Source organism: Leishmania panamensis (genome assembly GCF_000755165.1).
Source record: "Leishmania panamensis strain MHOM/PA/94/PSC-1 chromosome 35 sequence".
In the NCBI taxonomy this organism is placed as follows: Eukaryota; Euglenozoa; class Kinetoplastea; order Trypanosomatida; family Trypanosomatidae; genus Leishmania; species Leishmania panamensis.
The window spans coordinates 2,007,478-2,031,165 of NC_025882.1; the positions used below are offsets into that span (position 1 = coordinate 2,007,478).

General features: G+C 56.6%; 10 protein-coding genes across 10 annotated transcripts, besides 3 other annotated features; all 10 read right to left on the reverse strand.

Annotated features, from left to right (window-relative positions):
• Nucleotides 1-258: 258 nt before the first annotated feature.
• LPMP_355480 (ubiquinone biosynthesis methyltransferase, putative) lies at nucleotides 259-1,125 on the reverse strand (the record flags this gene model as incomplete). Its single annotated transcript, XM_010705177.1, has 1 exon — nucleotides 259-1,125. The coding sequence occupies one exon, from the start codon at nucleotides 1,123-1,125 to the stop codon at nucleotides 259-261; it is 867 nt and encodes a 288-aa protein (XP_010703479.1).
• Nucleotides 1,126-1,575: 450 nt separating this feature from the next.
• On the reverse strand, nucleotides 1,576-3,180 carry LPMP_355490 (hypothetical protein; the record flags this gene model as incomplete). The annotated part of the gene is made up of 1 exon (XM_010705178.1): nucleotides 1,576-3,180. The coding sequence occupies one exon, from the start codon at nucleotides 3,178-3,180 to the stop codon at nucleotides 1,576-1,578; it is 1,605 nt and encodes a 534-aa protein (XP_010703480.1).
• A 473-nt stretch (nucleotides 3,181-3,653) lies between these two features.
• Nucleotides 3,654-3,846: a repeat region.
• Nucleotides 3,847-4,587: 741 nt separating this feature from the next.
• Nucleotides 4,588-5,073: a repeat region.
• Nucleotides 5,074-5,297: 224 nt separating this feature from the next.
• On the reverse strand, nucleotides 5,298-6,797 carry LPMP_355500 (tyrosine specific protein phosphatase, putative; the record flags this gene model as incomplete). The annotated part of the gene is made up of 1 exon (XM_010705179.1): nucleotides 5,298-6,797. One exon carries the CDS (start codon nucleotides 6,795-6,797, stop codon nucleotides 5,298-5,300), a length of 1,500 nt encoding a protein of 499 aa, XP_010703481.1.
• A 1,537-nt stretch (nucleotides 6,798-8,334) lies between these two features.
• Nucleotides 8,335-8,890: a repeat region.
• Nucleotides 8,891-9,306: 416 nt separating this feature from the next.
• On the reverse strand, nucleotides 9,307-10,890 carry LPMP_355510 (NADH dehydrogenase, putative; the record flags this gene model as incomplete). Its single annotated transcript, XM_010705180.1, has 1 exon — nucleotides 9,307-10,890. The coding sequence occupies one exon, from the start codon at nucleotides 10,888-10,890 to the stop codon at nucleotides 9,307-9,309; it is 1,584 nt and encodes a 527-aa protein (XP_010703482.1).
• Nucleotides 10,891-12,436: 1,546 nt separating this feature from the next.
• On the reverse strand, nucleotides 12,437-13,513 carry LPMP_355520 (phosphoribosylpyrophosphate synthetase, putative; the record flags this gene model as incomplete). The annotated part of the gene is made up of 1 exon (XM_010705181.1): nucleotides 12,437-13,513. One exon carries the CDS (start codon nucleotides 13,511-13,513, stop codon nucleotides 12,437-12,439), a length of 1,077 nt encoding a protein of 358 aa, XP_010703483.1.
• Nucleotides 13,514-14,719: 1,206 nt separating this feature from the next.
• LPMP_355530 (mitochondrial chaperone BCS1, putative) lies at nucleotides 14,720-16,363 on the reverse strand (the record flags this gene model as incomplete). The annotated part of the gene is made up of 1 exon (XM_010705182.1): nucleotides 14,720-16,363. The coding sequence occupies one exon, from the start codon at nucleotides 16,361-16,363 to the stop codon at nucleotides 14,720-14,722; it is 1,644 nt and encodes a 547-aa protein (XP_010703484.1).
• A 565-nt stretch (nucleotides 16,364-16,928) lies between these two features.
• On the reverse strand, nucleotides 16,929-18,125 carry LPMP_355540 (selenophosphate synthetase, putative; the record flags this gene model as incomplete). Its single annotated transcript, XM_010705183.1, has 1 exon — nucleotides 16,929-18,125. The coding sequence occupies one exon, from the start codon at nucleotides 18,123-18,125 to the stop codon at nucleotides 16,929-16,931; it is 1,197 nt and encodes a 398-aa protein (XP_010703485.1).
• Nucleotides 18,126-18,667: 542 nt separating this feature from the next.
• LPMP_355550 (branch point binding protein, putative) lies at nucleotides 18,668-19,522 on the reverse strand (the record flags this gene model as incomplete). The annotated part of the gene is made up of 1 exon (XM_010705184.1): nucleotides 18,668-19,522. The coding sequence occupies one exon, from the start codon at nucleotides 19,520-19,522 to the stop codon at nucleotides 18,668-18,670; it is 855 nt and encodes a 284-aa protein (XP_010703486.1).
• A 430-nt stretch (nucleotides 19,523-19,952) lies between these two features.
• On the reverse strand, nucleotides 19,953-21,110 carry LPMP_355560 (hypothetical protein; the record flags this gene model as incomplete). Its single annotated transcript, XM_010705185.1, has 1 exon — nucleotides 19,953-21,110. One exon carries the CDS (start codon nucleotides 21,108-21,110, stop codon nucleotides 19,953-19,955), a length of 1,158 nt encoding a protein of 385 aa, XP_010703487.1.
• A 650-nt stretch (nucleotides 21,111-21,760) lies between these two features.
• Nucleotides 21,761-23,587, reverse strand: LPMP_355570 (hypothetical protein; the record flags this gene model as incomplete). The annotated part of the gene is made up of 1 exon (XM_010705186.1): nucleotides 21,761-23,587. One exon carries the CDS (start codon nucleotides 23,585-23,587, stop codon nucleotides 21,761-21,763), a length of 1,827 nt encoding a protein of 608 aa, XP_010703488.1.
• Nucleotides 23,588-23,688: the final 101 nt, after the last annotated feature.

Consider the following 23,688-nt stretch of genomic DNA (forward strand, 5'->3'; position numbering starts at 1 on the left):
ATTGGCAAAAAAAACTTTGACAGCTATGCAGCGGGGAAAAAGTATGCTCCGTAGTAATAAAGAATAGTGAGGACCGAATATCAGACACAACAGCGTCCACAGTTTGCTAGAGCTGCCTCACTGTGATTTGCATTACGGAGTCCGATATTGACTTGGCCTTTCTGCTTGCCCCCTTGGAGAACAATATGAACCTGACGATAATGGGGACGGTTGCGCCATACGAAAAAGCTGCTCACTCGGTGCTGCTCTTTCCAGACTCTATGCAGAGCTCGGCACTGGTTTCACCTCAGATGTCACCTCTGAAGTCTTTGGAGGTGACATGTCAAAACCAGTTTGGGGGGCGATCGGTATGAAGGTGGTCTTCACCCCGGTATGGATGCAAGCAATGCCACCAGTCAAATTCTCATAGCGGACATACCCAAAGCCAGCGTCACGTATCGCCTGCGCAAACGTCTCCTGGTCCGGGAAAGCTCGAATACTATCGACCAAATAGCGGTAACTCTCTTCATCTGCCAACATGCGCCCCGCCTGCGGCATAAAGCCATAAGACCACAAATCGTAAGGAATGCTCAAAAGCGGACAAGTCACCTTACTGAACTCCAGTATGTTTAGCGCACCACCTACCTTGAGAACACGAAAAGCCTCGCGCAGCGCCTTTGGTCTGTCGCTGAAGTTTCGGATGCCAAAGGATACTGTGCAGCTGTCAAATGCCTCATCCTCGAACGGAAGCTCCTCGCCACTTGCGCAGACCCAGTCAATGTCCATGTAGCCCTCGCGCTCCGCACGTTTCTCACCCTCCTTTAGCATCATTGCGTTAATGTCGCACACAACCACTTTCGTGCCATCGAGAGCCTTTGGCACCAGCCCGAACGACTTCTCCCGGGCACAGATAGCGTCAGTGATCCTAAAGGCAATGTCCCCCGTACCGCCCGCAATATCCAGGAACTTGCCGCCTGGCAGTGGGCAAACACAATCCTCAACAAAGTGCTTCTTCCACATGCGGTGAATGCCTAAAGAGAGAATATCGTTCATCATGTCGTACTTGGGCGCGACAGAGTCAAAGACTTTCTTCACGTAGGCATCACCAAGGCCCATGTTGCGGCCAAGCCTTGTGTAGCGCAGCATTATTTTTTACCGAAAAATGACCTTGGGCCTATATAGTCCTTTAACGTTTCTGACTGTTACTTATGTGAGATGAACAGTTATTTTCTCTGGAGGGTTTTGAGAAATATGAAGTAAAAAATGAGAATGAGAGCACCCACAAGTGAAGTAAAGCTTGAATGTATCCTGTACATAAGGCTAGAAATGATCACCTATTCCACAAAAAAAAAAATGTCTTGCATTTCTATCACTTCTCTCCATGTCAAAGGCAAAGACTTTCCTGATTCCTAGCAGCGCTTCTTTTCTATTGCTGTATGTGCGCGCACATCTGCACACACAAAACAAGGTCCAGGATAAACATCCAAAACAGTATTTCTGTGGTAGCGTCAGAAAACCGTGAAAACACAGCCATATAATAGGATGCGCTTTTTTGTCGTCTTCAGAATCATATCTTATTAGTGTATTTTTTCATAGTCATAAGATAGAGTCACAGAGCACATGCAAATCGCCGTCATCACCCCCGATGCAAACAGTGCTATGCTTGTTGGACGCAGAAACGCTGCATATTTGATATGACCAATCAGAAAATGGGCAAGAGAGGAGAAGGGACACGGGTGCAGTGCTCTTTTGCAAATCAGAGGGAAGCAGTGCGCAGTCGTCATCGCTTTCATACTCGGAAAAATGCGATCTGGTTCCCATGAAGTCATTCACTAACGCTGATTGGATATTCTTCTGCGTGCTTGTGCCGCATTTTGCGAAACCAACAGCAGAATGGTCTTCAGTAGCATGAATACCACAACCAATATCGTAAAATAAAAGCCTATTTGATGAAATGTGAGGGTAAATGAGAAGGTTGAACAGCGGCATAACAGAGAATTTTGGCGGCGACAGGGTTGCTGACAGTTGAGTGCGTTGCGAGTCACTGGTACTCACCCGCGTCACTTCTTCAAAAGAAGACGCACCAATTGACAAACGAACAATGTCACCCGAATCGGTGTTGAGCCACACCGTCGGCGCACCGCACCTACACGACGATGATGGATCCGTTGCATGCAGTGCTTGAATCTCTCCACCAAGGGAACTTACTGCAACAGGCTCGTTGCGCTTTCGCAAGTCCCAAAGGACAATCATTCCATCTTTGGTTCCGGTCAGCAACTGGACACAATTACTACGATCAGCGACTTCAACGGCAGTGATTGCTGTTCCTTGCGCAACTCGTCGTGTGCCTGGGTTGCACACACTCAAAATTGCAGGCGGAGGAGGTGTCTCAGTGCAAAGTACCGGGCTTGCAGTCCGCACATCAATGAGTGCAGAGCAGCCGTTAGACAGAGCAGCAACCGCAACAGTGTCCGATACCGTCACCACGGCGGTGGTTGCCGAGATATCACCCACGGGCCGAGAGCAACTGTCAAATCTTAAAGAGCGAAGGTTGTACGTACGGAGCGGCAACCCCGTTGCTTCGTCCAAGTCCTCTAGGTCAAAAATATCGAGCTGTGGGGTACCACTGTAGCCACAAATGGTGTGTAACGTACTTCCAAGAAACTGCGTGACTAAGAGACCAAAACTGATTCTATTTTCTCCCCCTAATCGTGCTTGCACAATGGCCGATTTGAGCTCTAATACTGGCTTCGATGTTTCGGAGAGCCCATTGCCAAATGTGAGCCAGGACGACGTACTAAAAAGCTGAAACCCGGAGCGTTTGGAGGCAATGAGGTATTCATCTCTGGGGTCCCACGTAGTGCTCGAGATACAATTTCTAAACGTGTCCAATGGCGAAAGAAGCAGCTCTCCATCTTCATTGCTGCGTGCAGGGTGCACGCTTGACACAACAGTGACAATCACTGGCGGTTTGTCAACTGCAAACCTGCACCGGGGGTGCTGGAGGCGACCATATTTGGAATGAGCGAAAAACCCACTGCAGAGGGCTGGGCAGAGATGGCGAAGCTCCAAAGAAAGTGCTTTGGCTTCTCGCGGGAGGAGGGGATATGAGTCAGTGTACTCTCCATCACGCCGCCGTTTCAATGTGCGTTCTGCAGCATCTTTTTTTGGCAGCGCTGCTGTCCCCCGGGTGGCTTCCATGTTGGAGAGTGGGGTTTTCTGCGCGCGCGCCTCTCAGAGAAAGTGGCGAAAAAGCGCCGGGGATAGAAGTGGGGGGAAAGTGATTTCGGTTGGGTGTGGGAAGCGGCTTGCTGGGCGCGTGTTTGTCGCCGTTTTTTTTTTTTGCGTGGCGCCGGCCTTGCGTCACCAAGCGAGGCTCGCCCGCCCCTGCGCGCGTCGGTGGCCCGCCAGGTTTGGTCGGCGGGGGGGGGGGGGTTGGGCCGGGCGGAGGGCGGGGCCCCGCGTCTGGCGCCGGTGGCCAGACCCGCAGCCCCGGCGCGGCACGGCACGGCCAAACGCCGAAAGCCCGCCCGCCCCGCGCGGCGGCGCCAGTGTTTGCGCCAACGCCACCACCCGCCGTAGCGGAGCCCGTGCGGGGCGCCAATGGCGTGGAGGGGCTGGCCCGCAGCACCAGCCACACCGCTTTGTCGATGGACATGCGTTGCTGCTGCAGGGCATCGCGGCCGGTCCTGACCCGACGCCTCTCTGCCCCACGCCGTCTGCCCACAGCGAGAAAGCCAGCTTCGAAAAATGGGAAGGTCGCTGCATCCATGCCGCCTGCCAGGGGGTGGGGCGTTGAAGTGCACGCAACCGCTGCACATGAGGTGTGTGCGCGTGCGCAGTGCTCCGAAGGGGTCGATGTCTGCACAGAAAAGTGCTATGAGGTGAGCCAAAAAAAAAAAAAAAGAGGAGGACGCGAGGCTAGAGAGTGACTTTATTGGCTGGCTGTAAAGGAATGATGCAGTGCTCTCACGAGGCTGCAAAGCGCATGTTGCTTGTGCGAGCCCCAAAGCAGACCTGCACACATGTACGCACGCACCGATTTCTCATGCGCCATAAAGAGGGAGCAAGCGAGCTGCGGACTCCCACCAACTTGTTCATCGGATCTGGAGCAAAGGGCACCACCACAGGAGAAACAGGGGCGCGTCTCCGCCTTGGGAGATCGACCTACACGCTTCTCGGCAAACCCACTTCTACTCGGCGCCGTCATCGAGGGGGGTTGTGACAAAGTGAAGTAAAGGCAGGGCGCAAGGAGGGTGACACAAACGACTGGGTGTGATGTTTTGTACACATGGAGAAATCTAAACTACACGTGGCCCACCTCCATCTCACTTCGGAGTATCTTGTATGCTTGGCTTCGTCACGGCATCACAAGACGCAGAGAAACACAAAGGTCGCACACACATCTACTCACGCACTCACCACCGATGAGATGAAGCCACAGGTCTTGTACTTGAACCGCTGTTAGTTGCCAGTGCTGACAGCTAGAGTCGCAGCGCGATTCGTTAGCCAGCATAGAAAACAAAAAACTAGTCAGGCAGGGTGATGCGGGTAAAACGCCAACAAGAAAGGTGACGGTGCGAGCACGGTAAGAACGAGTACCATTCAAACGTGTCCATTTGCTGCCGTGCAAGACGAGCTCCAACCCCACTCTACGCCGCCCCCTCTCCCTCCCAGCAGGCCCGTCGCGTGGTGTGCCGCAGCGGTAGGGCAGGCACTGCGGCTATGCGCCGGCTCGGCGGTCTCAGCACCGCCCCACCGCCGCCGCCATCGTGCCGGTCGCCAGGTCCTGCATCTCGCCCCCTTCGGGCCGACATGCAGGCTCCCCACGGTAGTAGGCAGTGAGGGGCCGGGGTGGGATGCGTTCGAGTCACGCTGGCACTTGACCCATTGCACGGGGGTGGTGGCGCAGACCTGTATGCTGTCGCGGGCCGCTCCGACACCACGCCGTAGGTGCTTGACCCCCTCCCCCGGTTCATGGCCCGAAGTGGCTCGGCAATGCGGGGTGGGATAGCGGGACGACCTGGCCACCTCCGCACCGAGTGGGGGTGCTAGGACCTGAGGTATCGCGCGCTGAGGTTTCCGTCGCTACCATGACTAAGAAAAAGCAGGAAAAAGAAGGGGAAGTACAAATAGAGGAAGAGGGAAGGATGCGTTCCATCCCACCAAGGCGGTGTTGTGTTGCAGAAATGAAAATACACGGAGCTGGCGAAGATAACAGACAACGTCCAGGAGACTTGCGTTGCGAAGCCTACAGCTCCACTCGGCGCGGGGTGGGGTCTGAGCACCTACGGCGGCGTCCCCGCTCAAGGAACTCTCTAGCTGCCACCAATGCCGCAGGCCAACGACGGAGAGAAGCGCTTCACGCGATTGACCTGCTGCAGTCGCGCGAGTTCCTCTTGCAGAAGTGACGTGGACCGAAACACTGGTGTTGTGGTCTCCGACGTGTGGCTCGTGCTTGATCGAGAGGTACCAACCTGACGGCAGTGCATGTTCGGTTCATGCGGCACTGGGATGAAGAGTGATTTTGATGAGAATGAGGTTTGGCGACATGCGTGATGTAAGGCCTCCATAGGAGAGGAGCGATTGCCCGTATGGCTCATGTTTGGGCTACGTCCCGAGCAGGGCGACGATCCTGCGCGTTGCAGGTAGTTCTCCATGGCAACCACATCGGCCTCTATATTTCGGTGTTTGGGGGTCCGGATTGACGCAGAGCGAAGGTCGGTGGGGCGGACTGACTTCGAGGAGCGGAACAGCGTGAAGATGGAGGTCCTGTGCCATCCTCGAGCTGGGACGGGGATGGGCATGATCAGTGGGGAAGTCATCGGCGTCGGAGCTGGGTCGGCGCGGGTCACCGCTGGGGTTGCCAAGCGTGGTCGGCTGTCAAGCAGATTGATGCCGGCTTTCTGAGATAGGATCATGCGCTCCATCTCGCGCTGCACCGCGTAGTAGAGAAAGATGTATTGGTCCCTGCGCCCCACCATTCCGCTGCGGCACGTCTTCAGGTAGCCAACAATGTGAGGAATGCTAATGTTTACCAGACCAAGCTGAAACTGTGCGAGAGCGATGTGCAGACCAATAAAGACACCCGTGCGCCCAACTCCGCCGGAGCAGTGCACTACGATCGGCGACCGCGTACTACGCGGCGACTTGGCGATGGAATTAATCATCTCCATTAGTGTGACGCTGCTTTGCGGTACCCCTTGATCCGGCCAAGTCAAGTACTGTATATGAAGCACCTCTTTTTCGTCACCACGAACGTTGCGAAGCAACAGGCAACGGTGAACCGAGTTCTGCTGCATGCTCTCCGCAACGTGGGTGACAGTCAGCATCCCCATGTCGTACGTCTCGCCTCTCAGGGGCCAGTAGGTTTCACTCTTTATCTTGCCATTCTCCTCCACCGCACAGAGCATCACAATAAAGGCCGAGTCATTCTCGTACACCATGCGCCAAAAGTCCAGCACGGTATTTTTCATTGGCGACTGCGTCGCGATGTACACAAACGGCACGCTGAACTTCTCGCGTGCGTCGACGTAGTTGGCATTAATGTACGCGCCGTCTCCTTGGAAACTGGCCTCGTTCAGGTGCACGATTGTGCCCTCGTTTGGCTTCACATTAGGGAAGCGGTTCTTCACCATGCTCGAACCAAGGGAGGCGCTGTAGTATTCATCCAGGTTGCTCCGGACATGTTCGTCGACGCGGCGCAGCTTCGCTAGCTCCCGATCAAACCCATCTTCGAGGGTGGGGTAAACACGCTCGCCAAGTCGGCGGAGGTGTGCGTCAAAGCGCTGCTTCTCCTTGCGTAGCCTTTTGTGCATTTTTTCCCTTTTGGCGTTGTTGGCTCCCTATCGTTTTTTCAGATGTGCCAGTCTACGCTAGGCCTTCGAACGTCTCCTCAGGCACTCCACAGGCAACCAAACGCAATAGGCGGCCAACATGAACGGAGCACCGACAACCCCACGCACACACTCAAGCAGCCAGAGGAGAGAAAAAAATAGAGAGCCACAACGGGCCCAAAAAAGAGGAGCGAGAAGGAAGAGTGGGGCGCCCACCGGCACACCCACCCACAGAAAAAAATACAACAACAACGGCAAACGAGTGATGGGAGCAGCCGTAGTGTCAGAAGTAGACCCGCACGCAAGTAGACGCTACACACACACACAGACGGGCGCAAACACGAAAACGCAGGTAGGGTGGGAGGAGGAGGAGGAGGAGGGAACGCAACACAGAACGTGCTTGTGTTCCTCCGCAACACTTATGGATGCGCGCAAAATCAAGAACAACACTGATCTCTCCTTCCCTCTCTCGTGCTTTTAGCTCTGAGGGAAAAATGAAGTCGAAAGAGGTGATACGGGAATTTTCAGTGAGGACAAGCGCTACGGTAAAATGCAATGGGGTGTGTAGATGCTGTACCTCCCTGGCGAGGGTTTCTCTGCGCTTTCTTGCTGAAATAGATCGCAAACAATAATTAAGCAAGCACAGCGCAATGCGAAACACGGGGACGGAACACGAACGACAAACCACCCACGGCACTACAGCGACCAAGGAAAAGGAAAAACGAAAGAGGTTGGCTGCGTAAGAGAGAGGGTGGGAGGGGGGTAGGAAACCACTACCACCATAAAGAAGGCTACTGTGTGAGTACGCTGCTCTCCAAGCTGTAGTTCCTCTTTTATACAACTGAAATCAATACTGCAGAGGTGGAGATGGAGTGGGGGTAAGGGAGCGAAGTTCCTCACCCTATGCGTCTGTCCTGCTGCTAGTGGTTCTAGGGCTGTTTATCAGGTTTTTCGTTTTGAATACCTTTTCTCATCTGCGCTTTTCGGTGTGAGCGAGGAAGTAGCGCAGTTGTGTAGAATCTACGGATCTACACACGCACACACACAAAGGTGCGGTTTTACTGTCTGCAGGCATGCGACACCATGAAGAAACACAGGGAAGTTGAGAAGAGAGAAAGGAGTGGTCGAAAGGTGGTGTGAACGAGGAAGCAGGGAAGGGGGGGGGGACGGTCCCCGTGCGTCAAGCATTGGCGCTTACTTCAGTGTGCGCGGTTTTCTCCCCTTCAAGGTAGAGGTGTCGCAAACGGCGACGATGGAGATTTTTTTTCATGTTCTTTTTCACCGCCTTATCCACTGCGTGCACTCGCGAGGCTCACGAAGCGGCCTACGGGCACGTACGTTGAGAACACTTGTTTGTTTCCTTTCTCTCACTTCTCGTACCTGCGTGAAGAGCGTGAATGCGCCACGAAAAGGAAGCAGAAGATACAAGAGAAGAAGAAGACGGGTATAACAGGGTGGTTGTAAGTACTAAGCGCACAGCAAGCATGCGGTAACAACAGCCTTTTTTTTCTTAAACGCATTCATTTTACCAGTAATAGTTCCGCCAATAAACGCACCCAGCCACAGCTCACCTATGCCGCTCTGCTGCACCACGGCGACATCCTGGGCTAGGCCGATCCGCCGGGCGTCGAATCGGGCCATGCGCCTCGCGGGCCCTGCACTCAAAGGGCGGAGGCGGTGGTGTGGGTGCATGCCCGGGGAGGTCAGGGAGGAGGCCGGCCAGCCTCAGGCCAGGGCTCTCGGAGTCTCGGTGCTCTGCCTGGGCGCCATGTCTCCCCCCTCAGCCGCTTCCAGCCGCGGCATCCCATCATGCGGTGCGCAGACTCGTCCCATTGACGTCGGGGGAGACACGGGGGGTGTGATTCGGGGGGCTCCCGTCATGCTTCCGGCACCGGTGCCGCGCCAGCCCACCCGGGCGGATGTAGGAGGCGCCGCGTCTTTTTCGGCCATCGCGCGGGTTCTTCCGGCCGCTGGATGCCCCTTCCCCTTGCCCTGGATGTGGCGCGCCATGTCAGCTGTGGCCGACAGCGCGGGCGCGCCGTGCTCGCACTCTTGCGCCCTGTGGTCTGTTGCAGCGTAAAGGAGAGAGACGACACCAGAAGGGAAATTCATAGTGCCATGTCACCACTTCGGGGCTGAGGTGAATGGCAGAGTGCGTGTGAGAGTGTGGCTGCGAAGGTGCATGGCAACGCAACGATGGGGGTAGAGAGAAAAAATAGTGAAAAAAGGCACAAGCAAAGAAGCATTGGAAATGGGGTACAGCAGCCGATCGAGCTTTACATGATCAACAGAAAACATGTTGTTCGCAATCGGCTGCTACCCACAAGTGCACGTTGATCTAACCTCCGCGTATACCTTAGATGCACCCACAATATAGTCACGAGCCTGACATATCAAGGTCCAATATCACTGAGTTCCCCCTCTTTTCTGTCTCTTTTCGGGGCTTCTTCTTCAATCCCCTCCCTGCGGTCAGGTCAGCAAAGCCCACACACTACACTTTCTCTTGTGGTGTGGCCGGCGTGGCAGCGGCGGCTGCTTGAGCCTCCCGAGAATCCTCGGTGGTTTGTCCATGTGGGGTCAGTCGCGTTGACTCCCCAGGGTTTCCAGGCACGGATTCCTTGGTAGCACTTTCCTTGGGCATGGCAGCAGTATAGGTGGTTTCTGTCTTCCCAGCGCATAGCATCTGGTCAGGCTCCGTGCGGCTCACCTCCTTCGACACCTCTTCCACTGCCAGGGCAGAGTACGTACGGTCCTCCGTGAGGTCGGCGATGTACGTGATATCGCGACCGAATATCTGGCTGCCGGCCCAGTTCACAATCACGTAGAGCTTGCTACGGATCGAGCCGAGGATCGTCAGGTAGGCGCTCTTCCACACCCAGAGCGCCGCGTACCCGTTCAGGTCAAGCTTCAATTTTTCGCCGAGTGAGACAATGGCGGAGTGGCTGCCGATGGAGGCCATACTTCCCAAACTGCGGTACACAAACGGCTTCGTCATCTGCTTTCCCTTGAGCAAATTATTGATCTCCTTCCCAATGTAGCGGCCCTGGCGCGAGGCGACGGCGGCCAGCGTTGGCAACGGCTTCTCGTTGCTGGCTGCGCAGTCGCCAGCGGCAAACACGTTCGGGATCGGCTTGCCATCGCGCAGAACGCGCAAGTGATCGTCGATAGAGATGCGTCCATGACTTGTCTTGTCGCACTTCAGGGCCTTGGTTATCGGACCCGAGCCGACGCCGGTGCTCCACACCACCAACCCCGTCGGCAGCACCTCGCCTGACTTGGTGAATACCTGCTTGTCTGTGACACTCACTACGGCTGTTTTACGGATCTCGACGCCCAGCTGCTTCAGCCGGAGCTGGCCGTACCGCCGCAGCGTGGCGTCAAAAGAGCCCAGCACTTCGCCTGCCTCCAGCACTGTCACTTTACAGTGAGGCAGGAGTGAGGTGTTGACGTTCTTGATGTCCTCCCTGAAGAAGTCGGCGAGGTTGGCGGCAAACTCGATACCAGTCGGCCCGCCACCCACCACTACCGTGTGCAGCAGCCGCTTCGCCTCCTCGATGGAGGTGGTCGGAAGGTTGGCAGCCATGATGTTCTGCACGAGGCGCTTGCGGATGCCGCGGGCCTCGGTCACCTCACGCAGGAAGAATGCCCGTTCCTCCACACCAGGGATGTTAAACGTGTTGGGTTTGGCACCGTGGGCTATGATGAGGTAGTCATATGAGACGCTGAAGGTGTTAACTGGCACGTTCTTCGAGCCGCCAACAACGCCGATGCCGACGCACTTTACTTGCTTCTCGTCGAAATCCACGTCGTAGATGACGCTGCGGAGGAAGCGGTGCGGCAGCTTTGCAAGAGCAGGCTGAATGTTGGTGATGGGCTCACACACGGAGCGGAACTCAAGCGTACCAGTCGTCGTCTGCGGCAGTAGTGGGGTGAATACCATGTGGTTTCGGGTTGAGATGACCTGAATGTTGCACAACTTGGGGTTGAGGTGGTGAGCGGCGTAGCAGCCGGCCCAACCCGTGCCTAACACCACCACGTTTGGGTTCGCCAGCCGCAGCATCGTGTTGCGCAGCATGATTGAGATTTTTTTTGGGGGGGGGGAGGGCAGGCCTACTATAGAATGCAATGAGACACGGGGGTATGACCGCAGCTTTTGGGCCTTGTTGAGATCACGAGCTTTGCCGGGCTGCCTATTAATCGAGAAAAGACGAAGTGTGGGTGGGAGATTAAACCTACGCGCACACAGGCACAGGCGCGGTGGCACAGGCGCTGTCGAAGAGAACAAAGAGGACAAAAATACACGAAAGGGAATTAGGCGAAAGCGTGCACAGACAAGGGAGGAATCGACGGGGAACGAACAGAGAGGGAGTGACTTTACAGCAAGCAAGATGGGCGCCTACAAGTTCAAAGGACCTGATAAGCAGGAGTGTGTCTGTACAAGGGACATACAAGCGAGGATAGTCGATCAAGGAGGACTGAGTCCGCGAAGGTGCGAGCGAAGAACGGTGGGTTTCAGGGTGAACAATGAAAAGGACCTCGTGCAAGGAGTAGGGAAAGAAGAGAAAAGGTGCGTGTGCGTGTGTATATGTGCGTGAAGAGGCGGGAAGAGAGAGAGGGAGCGCGCGCCAAAGAAAAAAAGTAAAAAAAAAATCAATTAAGCTTCTGTGTAGTAGTGCTTACATGTAAGAGAAGAAAAGCAATCCACAACACGATGCGCAACAACACAGAGGGAGAGAAGAGGGGGAATGAAGCAATCGGAGTTGTAGGGGCGAGGTACGTTAACTAGGCGCCACGTAACAGAAAAACAACAACAACAGAATGGACAAGGCCCAGACACGCGCCAACGTCAACTGCTGAAAGATCCCTGCTGATAAGTTGAGAAGTACACTGGACTTCGCTGTGCTTGGCTGTAGATCTTCGCTTTTTATGTTATTTTCAAGGTGTAAAAGGAGGGAAGGGGAAGAAGGCGAGTGCCAGTGAATTTCTACAAATGCCGAGCGGTGCGTGATAAGAGTGATGGTGGGGAATGGTGAGGTGTGAAGGAGAGAAGGAAACACCAACGGTGGGGACGAGGGGAGTAGTAGAAGCAGCAGCAGAAAGAGATGATGAAGGAAAAAAAAGAACGTCACACTGCATTAGGGAATGGTAACTCCTCAGCCTCTGAGTCCCAGCCGTGTACTGAGACGTGCATATCAGTACGCGCAGAAGACACGTAGGGGTCACCCCCGTAGTGAAAAATGGTGACCGAAAAAGGGATGTGGGGCGTTGCCCCTCTCCCCCTACTGAGTGCCGTGGCACCTCAACAAGGGTGGAGCCGCTTTTCCCATTATGTGAGAAGGACCCACATCACCTCCACTTATTCGTGTGCTTCGCGTTGTTTGGCAGATGTGCAGGTCATGCTTTACGATGAGAGGAAAAGAGAAAAGCCAGCAGTCAGGCATTCCTCCATGTGTATATGTGTGCCTGCCTGGTTGCGTTATTCATGTGCAGACGCGCAGCTTCTCTTACACCGGAGACGTGTTCATACACTCGTTGGACCGTCGTTGTCCTTTGTTTTCTTTCGGTTTAGCAAACAAAACATACACGCTGCCCCCCCTTTTTGTCGTTCTTCTTCCCTGCTGTTACTCGTTATGTCGCGACCACTCATCCTCCTCTACGAGTGACTCGAGCGGCTGTAGGTCATCTCCGTGCTTTGGCATGAAGTGCTCCGGATGCCCCACCGTCTCGAGGCTCTCCTCCGAGTGCATGCGGTAAATGGCGTCGGCAAGCAGCTTTGCGATGGAAATGACCTTAATCTTCTTGCACTTCTGGCGAGACTCCTCCTGCGGAATGCTATCTGTAACCACCACCTCGACAAGCGCATCGCACTGCGTGAGGCGCTCACACGCAGGGTCGGTGAAGATGCCGTGCGTTGCATAGGCGTGCACTTCTTTTGCTCCGTACTCCTTCAGCACCTCCGCCGCCTTGCACAGCGTGCCGGCCGTGTCGATCATGTCATCCACAATGATGCACACACACCCTTCAACCTCTCCGACCAGCTGCATCGACTCGACCTGGTTAGCCACGACGCGGCGCTTCAGAATTGTGACAATGCGGCTGGCACCAATGCGGTCGCCCATGCGGCGTGCCCGGCTCACCGCGCCGGCGTCTGGTGCCACAACCACCAAACTGTTCGGAGTGAAGTTCTTCTGCTTGACGTACTCAGCGAACTCGGAGCTGGGGCTGAGGTCGGCTACCGGACATCCGTGGAAGAAGCCTTGAATCTGGCCGCAGTGCAGGTCCATTGTCACGACGCCATTGACGCCCATTTCCGTCACCATCCGTGCCACGGCGGATGCGCTGATCGGCACGCGGCCTGTGTGCTTGCGGTCTTGGCGAGCGTACCCGTAGTGCGGAATCACGGCGATCACGCGACGCGCTGACGACAGCTTCAGGGTGTGAATGATTAGCAGCAGCTCCATCACCGCCTGATTCACGTTCGTGCCGGTGCTATTGCCGCAGGTGGGCTGAATGACGAAGAGGTCGTCACCACGAATGGACTCGAGAATCTTCACAATCGTCTCCCCGTTAGCAAAGCTTCCGACGCGGCTGGCGGTGACAGGGATGCTGAGGTAGCGGCACACGTCCTCGGCGAGCTTCGGGTTTGCATTGCCGTGCACTACGCGAAGGGAGCCGTTGCGGCTGCTGCACGGTTCCATGGCGGATAAAGGAGAGCAGGGAAGCAAGACAAGAACCAAATATCCTAGAGAAGCTGTGAAGGGGTGATATTCGTGTACGTTAGCCAGTCGGAGTCTTGCAAATACTGTGACTGTTTCTCCCCTTTCGTTTCGGTACACGAACAGTTCACTGAGCAGTGTTTCTTGACAAGAGTCCGATCTCGACCTTGGCAGGGACACACAAGAATCGGGGAAGCCAAGAGGAGGGGAGGGGGGGGGGGATCGGTGGGAGAGAGAGGGAGCAGGGAGAAGGGGAGTACTGCCTTGTTTCGGTTTTTGCTATGAGTTTGACGAGATGGCCTTGCTGATCGAGTGGGCCTCTTGAGTCGTGTGTGTATATATGCGTGTGTGTGTGTGTGTGTGTCTGAAATCTACGCGACACAGATGTCTTCGTTGTGCACCGGTGAGTATGATGGGTGGAAAGAAAGAAAGAGGGAGGGGAACGCAATTAGAGCGAACAACAACACTTAAGAGGAACGAACAGATGAAACCCCGTTCAACTGAATGCGCTAGTCTTTTCCCTGGCTTCTGCGTTCTCCTTACGTAGGTGAGGTGTTCCTGAACTCTGACTTATTATTTAGTGGAGCGGGGGCTCAAAACGATACGCTGCGCGTTTGTGTGCGTGTGTGCCCAAGCGCCACGCTTGATGAGTGTGCTTGCCAAGTAGTCTGCGTCTACGCAGAGAGCGAGGAAGGCTCCACCTTTAAAAAGCACCGAGACGGAGCGAGAGAGAGAGAGAAAGAGAAGAAGAGAGAGAGAAAAAAAAAAAGAGCTGGAGAGATACGCGTCCAGGTGCAAATGCACCAGAGACGAGAGCGTCAACAAACGAGGGGAGAAAACCACAACTGGGCACCCTCCCCCTCTCTGCCCAAACCCTTACACTGGTGCTGGATGAATGCTGTCCTGCCTTCTCGATGTACCACAGCTCTGAAGAGCACAGACGCGGGGTGTGTTTCGAGGTCGTTAGCAGAGGAGTGTTGAGCTGGGGCTTGCAGTACCGTGCGCGGTGTCGTTCGCACGCATAGGTGCTTGCATGGTCGCTGCTCGTTAATGGGCTGTTTTTGCGAGAGGCAAGTTGTGTGACGGTAGGCAACAAAGCGAGAAGAGGGCGACGAACAAGACAACGACCCATACCCATACGCACGCACAGTTTATACAGCGACATCACTGCAGCCGTGTCAGAGTGGTTCACAAATCTCCCTTGCTCTCCGATTGAGACCTTGACATGAAGAATGCGTAGATGGCGTCCAGCAACTTCTGCTGATACTGAGCCGGTGTGCGGGTGACAGAGTTGTTGTCCTCGTGAGCGCGTAGGCTCGCACTGAGCAGTCTCAGATCCTCCACTGCCGAGCACGGGCACGCTTGCAGCGCCTGTTGGAAGGACGCCTCCATCGCACGCACCTGCTCCGCGTGCAGTGGCTGGAACCTGATGCGGCGATCGATACGGCCAGGCCGCAGCAGCACCTCGGCAAACGGAATGCGACTTGTGTCGTTTGTGGTGATCAAGAGCAGCCGCCCCTCGCTACTGGAAACGCCGTCCAGGGCATTCAGTAAGGCACTCAGGGACATGGCAGAGCGAGGGCCGCCACCAATGTCAGTCGAGTAGGGCGATGCAGGGGCAGTCGAGGTCGTCTCGGCTGCAGCCGCAGTAGCAGCTGCGTCGCTCGCCTTAGGTGAACCGGCGCTTCTTCCAACCCCAGAGTGTGTCTTTAGAACATTTTCGAGATCCTCGATGAGTAGAATCGACCGGCGCGGCAGGCTACTGGTGAGCGACAGCAGCGCGTCGTCGTCCATGTGGTCGCTGCGGAGAGAGAGGATGTGGACGGGGAGTCCCAGCTCCCCAGCGAGCGCCATCACAAAACTCGTTTTGCCAGTACCGGGCGGCCCCTCGAGCAGGTATCCACGACGCCACGGGATTCCGAGCGCCGCGTACGTGCCTTTTAGCTGCAAAAAAAGCCGCGCCTCCTCGACAACAGCCTTGGTCTCCGTTGGGAGGTACAGTGTGGAGAGTGGCCGCCGGATGCGCTCGGACAGGAGATGCCACCGTGGACCGTAGCCCTCGCTGAGGTAGATGTGCACTGTGTTGCGTACATTTGCCCTCCACGACTCCTGCACATGGGCCATGAACTGTTCCACCACGGCCCGGCGGCGCGTGAAGAAGGTCAAGGTCAGCTTGTCGTTTTCGCGATCAACACGATTGGCCGCTGCAGCCTTCTGCTTAGATGAATCTTCTGCACGTGTAATATACACCCACGTCGATCCGAAGCGGAGCAGGTGACTCCCGTAGCCCGGTACCAGCATGACGCGCGCATCAGCGTGCGCACTAGCGGCGGCATCGTCTGACAGCGACGACGGCACATCACCCCCTACCATCCTCTGCTCGTCTTGCACCGTGATCGGCTTTAAGCCTAGGTTTCGAATACGCTGCCCACACGGCTGACGGCCCATCCAGTCCACAATCATGGCAAACTCCTGCGAGGACGAGCGCACCTCTAGCGTCGTTACAACGCTGTTTTTGATGGCGTGCCACACGACTGACTTCTGAGCTGTGAAGAAGTCCCACAGGGCGGACAGGAGGAAGATGGCAACAACAAGCCCAATCACTTGGTTGTTCCCCAGTGGGCCACTACTAGCACCAGCCTTCCTGCCTTCACCGTCGTGGCGCTCTTGGTCCCATGTCCTGCTTGTAAAACGGTCGCCGCGCTGCTGACGCGCACGTCGTCTTTCCCTGCCGTGCCGATGCCGAGCGTCGCTGCGGTTGTCTGGTGGTGGGGATGCAAACGCTGGTAGGAAGTTCACCTCCTTTCCAGGGCGACGGTAAAGGAGCGCCATGAGCCCCGTTGGGGACGTGAGGAGGTCGGACGGGTTCGGCATGTTAAAGTGCCTTCTTGCAACGTGCAGCGGATGGCGCGCAGAGCACGCGCTGTTGAGCGCGAAGGAGCTGCGAGACGCCACCGACGCATCGATGCGCCGTGCGGCCACGAATCCGTGTCGCCGCATGCGCGTTTTCGATCGCTTACGCGTGCGTCTCTGTGCGTTGAAGTGTCTGGGCACGCTCGCACGCAGAGAGCGTGCCGCTGTTCAATGAATTAAGGACTAACAGAAAGAGGGCGGTGTGAAAAGGAAAAAAAAAGAGAGAAGAACTGTTCTAATGGCGTGGTTGAGGATGGAGGTGCACCGTACTAGGAGTGCTTCAGGGCGGCGTGCCGTACCAAGAGCAGCAGTCGCGGTTCACAGAGTCGTGAGTCAGCGAGTGCAAAGAGAGGAAGAGGATGCTCTCAAGTGCCCCCAAGGCGCTGCGTGACACGAGCACGAACGGTGGGGAAGCCCACCGCAGCTTCCTCATCAGATACCGGTGTTGCTTTCGTCGCCATTGTCTTGCCGCGTCGCTGGCACATCACACCTCAATAATCTCATACTCGTCTGTTAGACGGGCGTAGACGCCATCGGCGGCGTTGGTGGCGCGTTCTTCTACACGCCCGACAATCCACGACGGACACCCGCCATCGGCCTCCGTGAGTTCCGCGCAGAACGCCTCCGCCGCAGTGGTGCTCGGGAACGCCACCAGCAGCCCGCCGCTCGTCTCCGCCGAATACCCTTCGAGGAGACGGTACTTGTCATTCATCCGCTTCGAGGCAGCCACGGCAGTCTTGAACATCGGTAGTCTTTCCAGTACGAGGCAGAGTGAGCGCGGCGCATCGCCGACGTTCTGAGCTGCGCCAAAGTTGTTTGCGTGCCCCAGAATGCCAAAGCCGGTCACATCAGTGGCTCCGTGCGCGCTGTGCTTCCCCATTAGCCGAGCCCCTTCGCGGTTCAGGCGCCGCATGCTGTCTGTGGCCATGTTGTACAGCTCCTCGATCTCGCCGGGAGTGATATGCTCAGCGATGGCTTCCTCGTACAGTGGGGTGGGCCGCAGCAGCCACTGCTTGAGATTCACGGCAACCTGGCATCCCAGCGGTTTCGTCAGCACTAATACGTCTCCAGCGCGCAAGAGACCACTTGGTCGCACCATCTCCACCTCTGATACAACCGCTATGGCCACCCCGCCAATCAGCGGCCACGGGTTCATGACTGTCTGCCCGCCTGTGACCGTCGTCGCCGCCAACTGCGCCCGCTCCGCAAAACCCTTCATGATTTCCCGTGTCGTGACCATGCGCTCATGCTCGTCCATGTCGGTGCTAGCCGCGAGCAGCATCAGCATCGTATCACAGTGTGAGATGCCCATGCTGTACAAGTCTGACAAGACGTTTGCAGCCCCGATTTGTCCCTGAAGGAACGGATCCGACACACTGGGGAAGAAGAAGTCCGTTGTAGAGACGAGGAACAGCGCCTCACCTTTGCTGTTCGTGTGGTGCAGAGGCACAATGCTGCAGTCCATACCGACGTCCTCCTGCCCAGGCGTTGTTGAGACTTCCTGCAGCAGGGCCAGCAGCTTCGGCTGCGGCAGTTTGCAGCTGCACCCCTTTAGGCGTGTGTAGTCGGTGAGCTGGAACTCAGCAGGGAGGCCTAGAGAGATGGGGTCAAAACGTGGCTTCTTGAGATCGGCCGTCCCGTTCGACTCCTCTGCGGAGGACTGCGGTCGCTTGTGGGACATGGGGAGGGGTGCTGCTGCCGCTTCTCCACACTTCGCGAAGAAAAAGAAAAACAAAACACCCTTACGGAACGGAAGGCCTCTCTGTCAAGCGGTGCAGGCGGGTAGGGGGGGGGGGGGGGGGGCAGGGATGAGGGGAGACAGCGCAGCAGTGATGGGGGATATAGCGTGGAGAGAGCATTGATCTTATATGTGGGTGGAGTGTTCCGGCGCCGCATGACAACCACATCACGCTACCCCCTCCTTCCCCCCGCCCTTTGTGCACCACAGTCACGAGGAAGAAGTACACTTCGTTCACGGTGCGGCGAGTGCCTCCACGTCGTTGCTACAGGTACTGTTTGTCCATTTTTCTTCACAGGGGAGGGGAGGGGAGGGGAGGGCGGAGGTTTCTGATGATCACTGCCACCACTGCACAGTGTTAGTAAGCATCCCAACCAAGGTCTGCGCCTGCCACGCAACAACAACAACAACAATAACAGCAATAACAACAACACAACGCCTCCCATCTGTTACCATTCAGGCAGTGGCTGGTGCAGAGTAGAGGTCTACAGGTCTTCGAGAAACTCGTTGAGCTCGGTGTCTTCCTCTTCAATCGGTGCCTCCTCGCGCACCCGTTTCCGACCCTTCTCCGCCCCCGCCTCGTCGTCGCCCGCTGCAGCCGCCTTCTCCGCGGCTGCCTTCTTCCGTTTCTCCGCCGCTGTCATCCACGTACGCGGATCGTAGCGGCCGTCCACCTGGGCCATGCGGCGGCGGTTGTTCTCCCGGAACTCGACTGCCTCCGGCTCATCGGACAGAATCCACTCGATGCGCTCGGCAGCGGTTTGCAGATCCTCTTCCGTGGTGGCGGTGATGCGCACGTGTGGGTCTTCCAGCGCCATGGCGGCCGCATTCGGGTTTGTGTCCTTTAGCGGATTGGTGATGCCACGCCCAACCAGCACGATGTGGCAGTTTGTCTCCTTCTCCAGTTGCTGATGCACCAAGCCCCGCGGGCCGATGAGAGCACCGAAGTCGCCCGTTTCGATCTGCTCCGCTGTGAAGTAGATGCGACGGTTGATGTCCTTGGACTTGTTGGCCGCGTACTCGGCCCGTTCCACGTAAGTGCGCAGAAGCTTGCTAATGTCGTCCATGACGCGCAGTCGCTTTTCCATCACCACATTCTCAGGCGTGTTGGTGCGGTTTCCACTCGCGTCGTACTCCGGCTCCAGTGGGATGTTGCGGAAGTACGCAGCGCACGTGTTGGTGGCGAGCATGCGTTGCATATCATTCGCTAACACACGGAGAAGAAAGGCGCGCAGAAACTGCCCATCTTCGTGCATGAGGGCCTCGGAGGGAACGTAGCTCGGTACTTGCAAGTTCGTATAGCGAGACTCGCTCCACCGCGATACGGTCTCCTTCGGCATAGGCGTGAAGGCGCAGAGAAAAAATTAAAAGAGAGTCGTCAAACTGAGGAACTCAGTCGTGTGTTTCCTGATAGGAGTACGAAAACACACACACACACACACACGACGTTGAGTGACAAAGAGGCGAGGAGGAAACCAGAAATGGAAATGGAAGAGGATGAAGCAATGTGCGACTGGGCTGTCAGAGTAGAGAAGCCTATCGATGGCAGCGAAACATGTTTGTGTAATTGAGTGGCTCGTTTCCTCCTCCTGCAGAGACGGATGTAAAAGACCAAGAAAGAAAGAGGCGCTCCAGTCTAGCTTAGTTTGCCTGCTGCTCCGCAGTAGCTGGGCATGTGATGTCACCTTCACTGACTGCACACATGCTTTGGTTTCTTCGGGAAGGAAGGTCTGTGCCCAAGCACGCCCATGTAGAACCAACAGTCACGTATCACTGATAGGTGGTGTTGTGTGTCACATCGTCGCCGTCTCTGGAAACAGCAAACCAGACTGCATTGCCGTCGATGTCGCCAATGTGCGGAGACCCGGCTCCCCACTTCGCTACGTACTCGTCAACAGCCTCGCGACAGCCTTGCCAGTAGTGATAGTCGTCGACTTGCACTATGCGACAGGGGTATGGGCTTCCGCCCATGCCCCTATCGCCTGCTGTGCGACGGCGCATTACAGGTACAATAAGTTCTAGTGCTGCACGCGTGGACGCATGCCAGTCGGCATCAACGTGAAGAAGTGCAACGCCGTCTCGCTGGACGTCGCTGCGCGACAGTAGCCGCGCTGGAATGGAGTCGGCAAAGAGCCCCTCAATCACCACGAGTCGGTCTTCGACAGCAAAGTGTCGCGCAAGCTGCTGCACGTGCGTCGCCGGCGAACGGCACGTGCCGGTTCCCCACGACGCCGTCGCCTCGTCTGGGCTCCGCGGGGGTTTGAGCTGCGAAGAAGACGATGCACTGACAGGGATGCTGGCAAGGCAGTCTTTTGCGGTGGGAGACGGCATACCAGTGAAGCTGTCGAGAGCGAATACACGCCGCAGCGGCGACGTAAGAATGCCGCATGAATTCTCTGCTTCCGCTAGCACAACGGCCATAAGTACAGCCGACCCGCCACCTGCAGTCCCGCACTCCACAACATGTCCTGGATCCCCGTTCCTGCTGTCTTTCATGTCAAGACGCGCAAGACGGTCAACTGCCTGGTAGAGGTGCAGAAGTCGAGGCCACGTCAGCATTGTGGAGTCGAGCAGGGCGTCAAAGAGAAGGGAAAACAAGGGGTACTGCTTTCGAACCTCTGCCGGCGGTGCCAAGAGAGGCCGTGCGGTGTCGTTGACTTGATGCAGCAGTGCTTGCGCCTCGTGATGTTGGGGATGCAGACGCAGCTCTTCCAGCAGGCTCTGCCGCGCAGCTAGCAGGTTGCTCTTCTTGTCGAAGAGGAAGCACAGTGCACGTGCGAAGTCGACACCCTGCACGGTACACAACGTTGCCTTGAGCTTGTTGAGGCGAGGAAGCGCCGCGGCGACCCGTCCCCGATGGATGTCGTGAAGACACTCCTCCACCGTCACGGCAGCTGCAGTGCAATAGAGAGGTACCGTGCGCCACATCCGGGACAACGCGCCGTGGGGGGGGGTAGTTGTGTGGTGGGGTGTTCTGCACGCACACGTAGATGGAGGGGATAACGAGAACTACCGAAAAGGGCGAGGGGGGCCATGTGAGAAGAGACGCTGTCGATATGCTATTCGACCACAGCAGACGTGCAAGGCAAGGCGCATCGAAAATAAAACAACGAAAGCTGTAGGCGTGTGCAGCGTTCAAGTATGGCGGAGAGAGAAGTTGGTCTGCTGACTACACGTCGCCAGGCGATCAAGTTGGTGCTCACGAGACGATGACCATACGCACCCTCATGCATCCGTGCATACGCAGCTCTCACGCCTCTCTTGCTTTCTTGTTCATGTTCGTAAGCATGTCTGTCACGACAGTGTCAGCGATAGTGTACATCAAATGGGGTGGCCAGGGAGCAAAACGAGCGCGGCCGCAGAGCTGGCCTCTCCACACAGTCGCTTTTTCTGTCCCTCTCCACGTCACAGCCCTCCTTGGAATAACAGTGGCACATACGCACTAACAGAGAGTGAAAAAGGAGTGTTATCCGAACGAGAGTGAGGGAAATGCATCTACCGTTCTTGACCGAGGGGATGGTGGGGGACGGGCTGCGTGTCGTCGCACGCGCGGCTCCTGCGGGGATAGCCAGTCCCGTCTACTTGATCAACTTCACCATGAGCGTGCAACTCTTCTTCACGCCCAAACTTGCAAAAGTGAGCTGATGGTCATTCCACTCTTGCTTCAGCGGAAAGGCTTGATACAGTTCGTAGCGGACTGTCTGGAAGTTCGGTGCTGCGGCAACGAATTCTTTGCGCAAGGCTGCCACTGTGTCCTCTGGGGCCATGTGGAGCTTGATCTTCTGTCCATTGGGGAGGCGTATGAGAACCGCAATGAGGTTACCCACGAACATTGAACTGGCAGCGACGGTAGCCGCATTCACGAGCGAGGAGGATCGCTGCTGCTGCGTCACTTTCCGACAATACGCGACCTCGGCAGCACTGACATGCTTGATCGTTCTCGAAACTTGAGACGCTGACGAGCTGGTTGCCGCCACTCCCATCAAGGCCGCCACATCGTTGCGCACTGAGACCAGCTGACCGCCTGCGGTCATTGTTTGCGCTGGCACCTTCTTCAGAAATTCCTCTGCACTTACAGGGGCGTAGTCGATATTCTTCTTCTGCTCGTCTAGTGTGTGGACGCGATGAGGATTGCGGCCGGAGTTCGGTCGTGCCCCACCGAGTCGCCGACCGCCTTCCTTTGGGAACAACGGCCCTGCGTTTTCAAGGGACGCGACCCCACTACCATGTGCGGCACCAATACGATGTGTTTCGCACGTTTCGCTGGTGCGGTCCACCACTTCAATCGGAAACCCATCAGGGTACCTTTCCTTGAACTCGTACGGATAAAAGCCCTCGATGAGATCATCCAGGAAGGCGTCGCACAGTGCCCAGCCGTACGGGCGGAAGGGTCCTTGGTTCACGCAAATACCGTTCTTGTAGACTACGACCCGTACAGCATCGCGCTCGCGGATGCCAGCCTGGTTGCCCTCCCTGACAACGCCTTTCCAGCCCACGTAATCGGATAGAATGCGCGCATTCTTTGTGAGCAGTTCCACATCCACGGTGCCGACCGAGTGCCGAGAATGCGGCGGCTTCGGAGACGAGCCTGCGACAGCGGAGGCAGCGTTGCGGTTGTCCGGCAAGCCGCCGACCCTTTGGGGAGTGAGGTGCACGGTGTCGGGCCGCCCCGTATCCACACGGTGTGTCGGACCCGCCTTCCCGGTTGCCTTGGCGCCGTCGTCGCTGTGGTGGTCCTTGAAATTGCCGCTAAAAAGGTCGACCTTTACAGCGCGTAACGGCGTGACCGGCGCGTGCGAGGGTGAGGCTTGGGTACTGTGGGTCACTTTTCCCACGCGGTTGAGGGGTGGTGGTGGGTGGTTGTTTGTGGCGTTGGATGCGCGCGCGTGTGCGGCCTCCTTCTCTCGCAGCTGCGCCTCGAGCAGTTCCTTCTCGTCGTAGAGCGTTAACACCGCCGTCTCTGCCTCCTCACGCAACTCACGTTCTCGATGATAATTGTCGTTGAGTTGGCGGTACTTGGCATGCAGCTCTTGCAGCTCTGCCTGGTATGCCTTTTGCTTGGACTCCAGGTCCTTGAGGCGTGCCGCCATGGCGGTGACAAGGTTGTCACTGTTGGCGCTGCTGCCGGCACGCACCCGCGCGCGCAGCTGGTGCGCAAAGGGTTCCTTGTCTGTGTGAACATCCCCGGCTACGGCCCCCGGGCCTGAGAGCCGACCAACTGGCGACAGTGACGCGCGACGTTGGCGAAGTACATCTTGCAGTAGCTCTCTCCGTGTGGCATCGTCGAGCACGTCTGGGGAGAGCAGAAGCGCGTCTGAGGGGTCACCGCCCTTCTTTGGCGGGTTCGCTCGAAAGAGCTGCGGCGAGCCAGGCGGCTTCGACCCACGCCGGCGACCGTTGTCCATTCTACAAAAATAAGATAGAAGAAGCGAGAGAGGCAGAGGTGTGGCAAACGCAACCGAGAAGTGTGGGCTCGGACAGTAAAAGCGCAACCCCGCGCAAGACA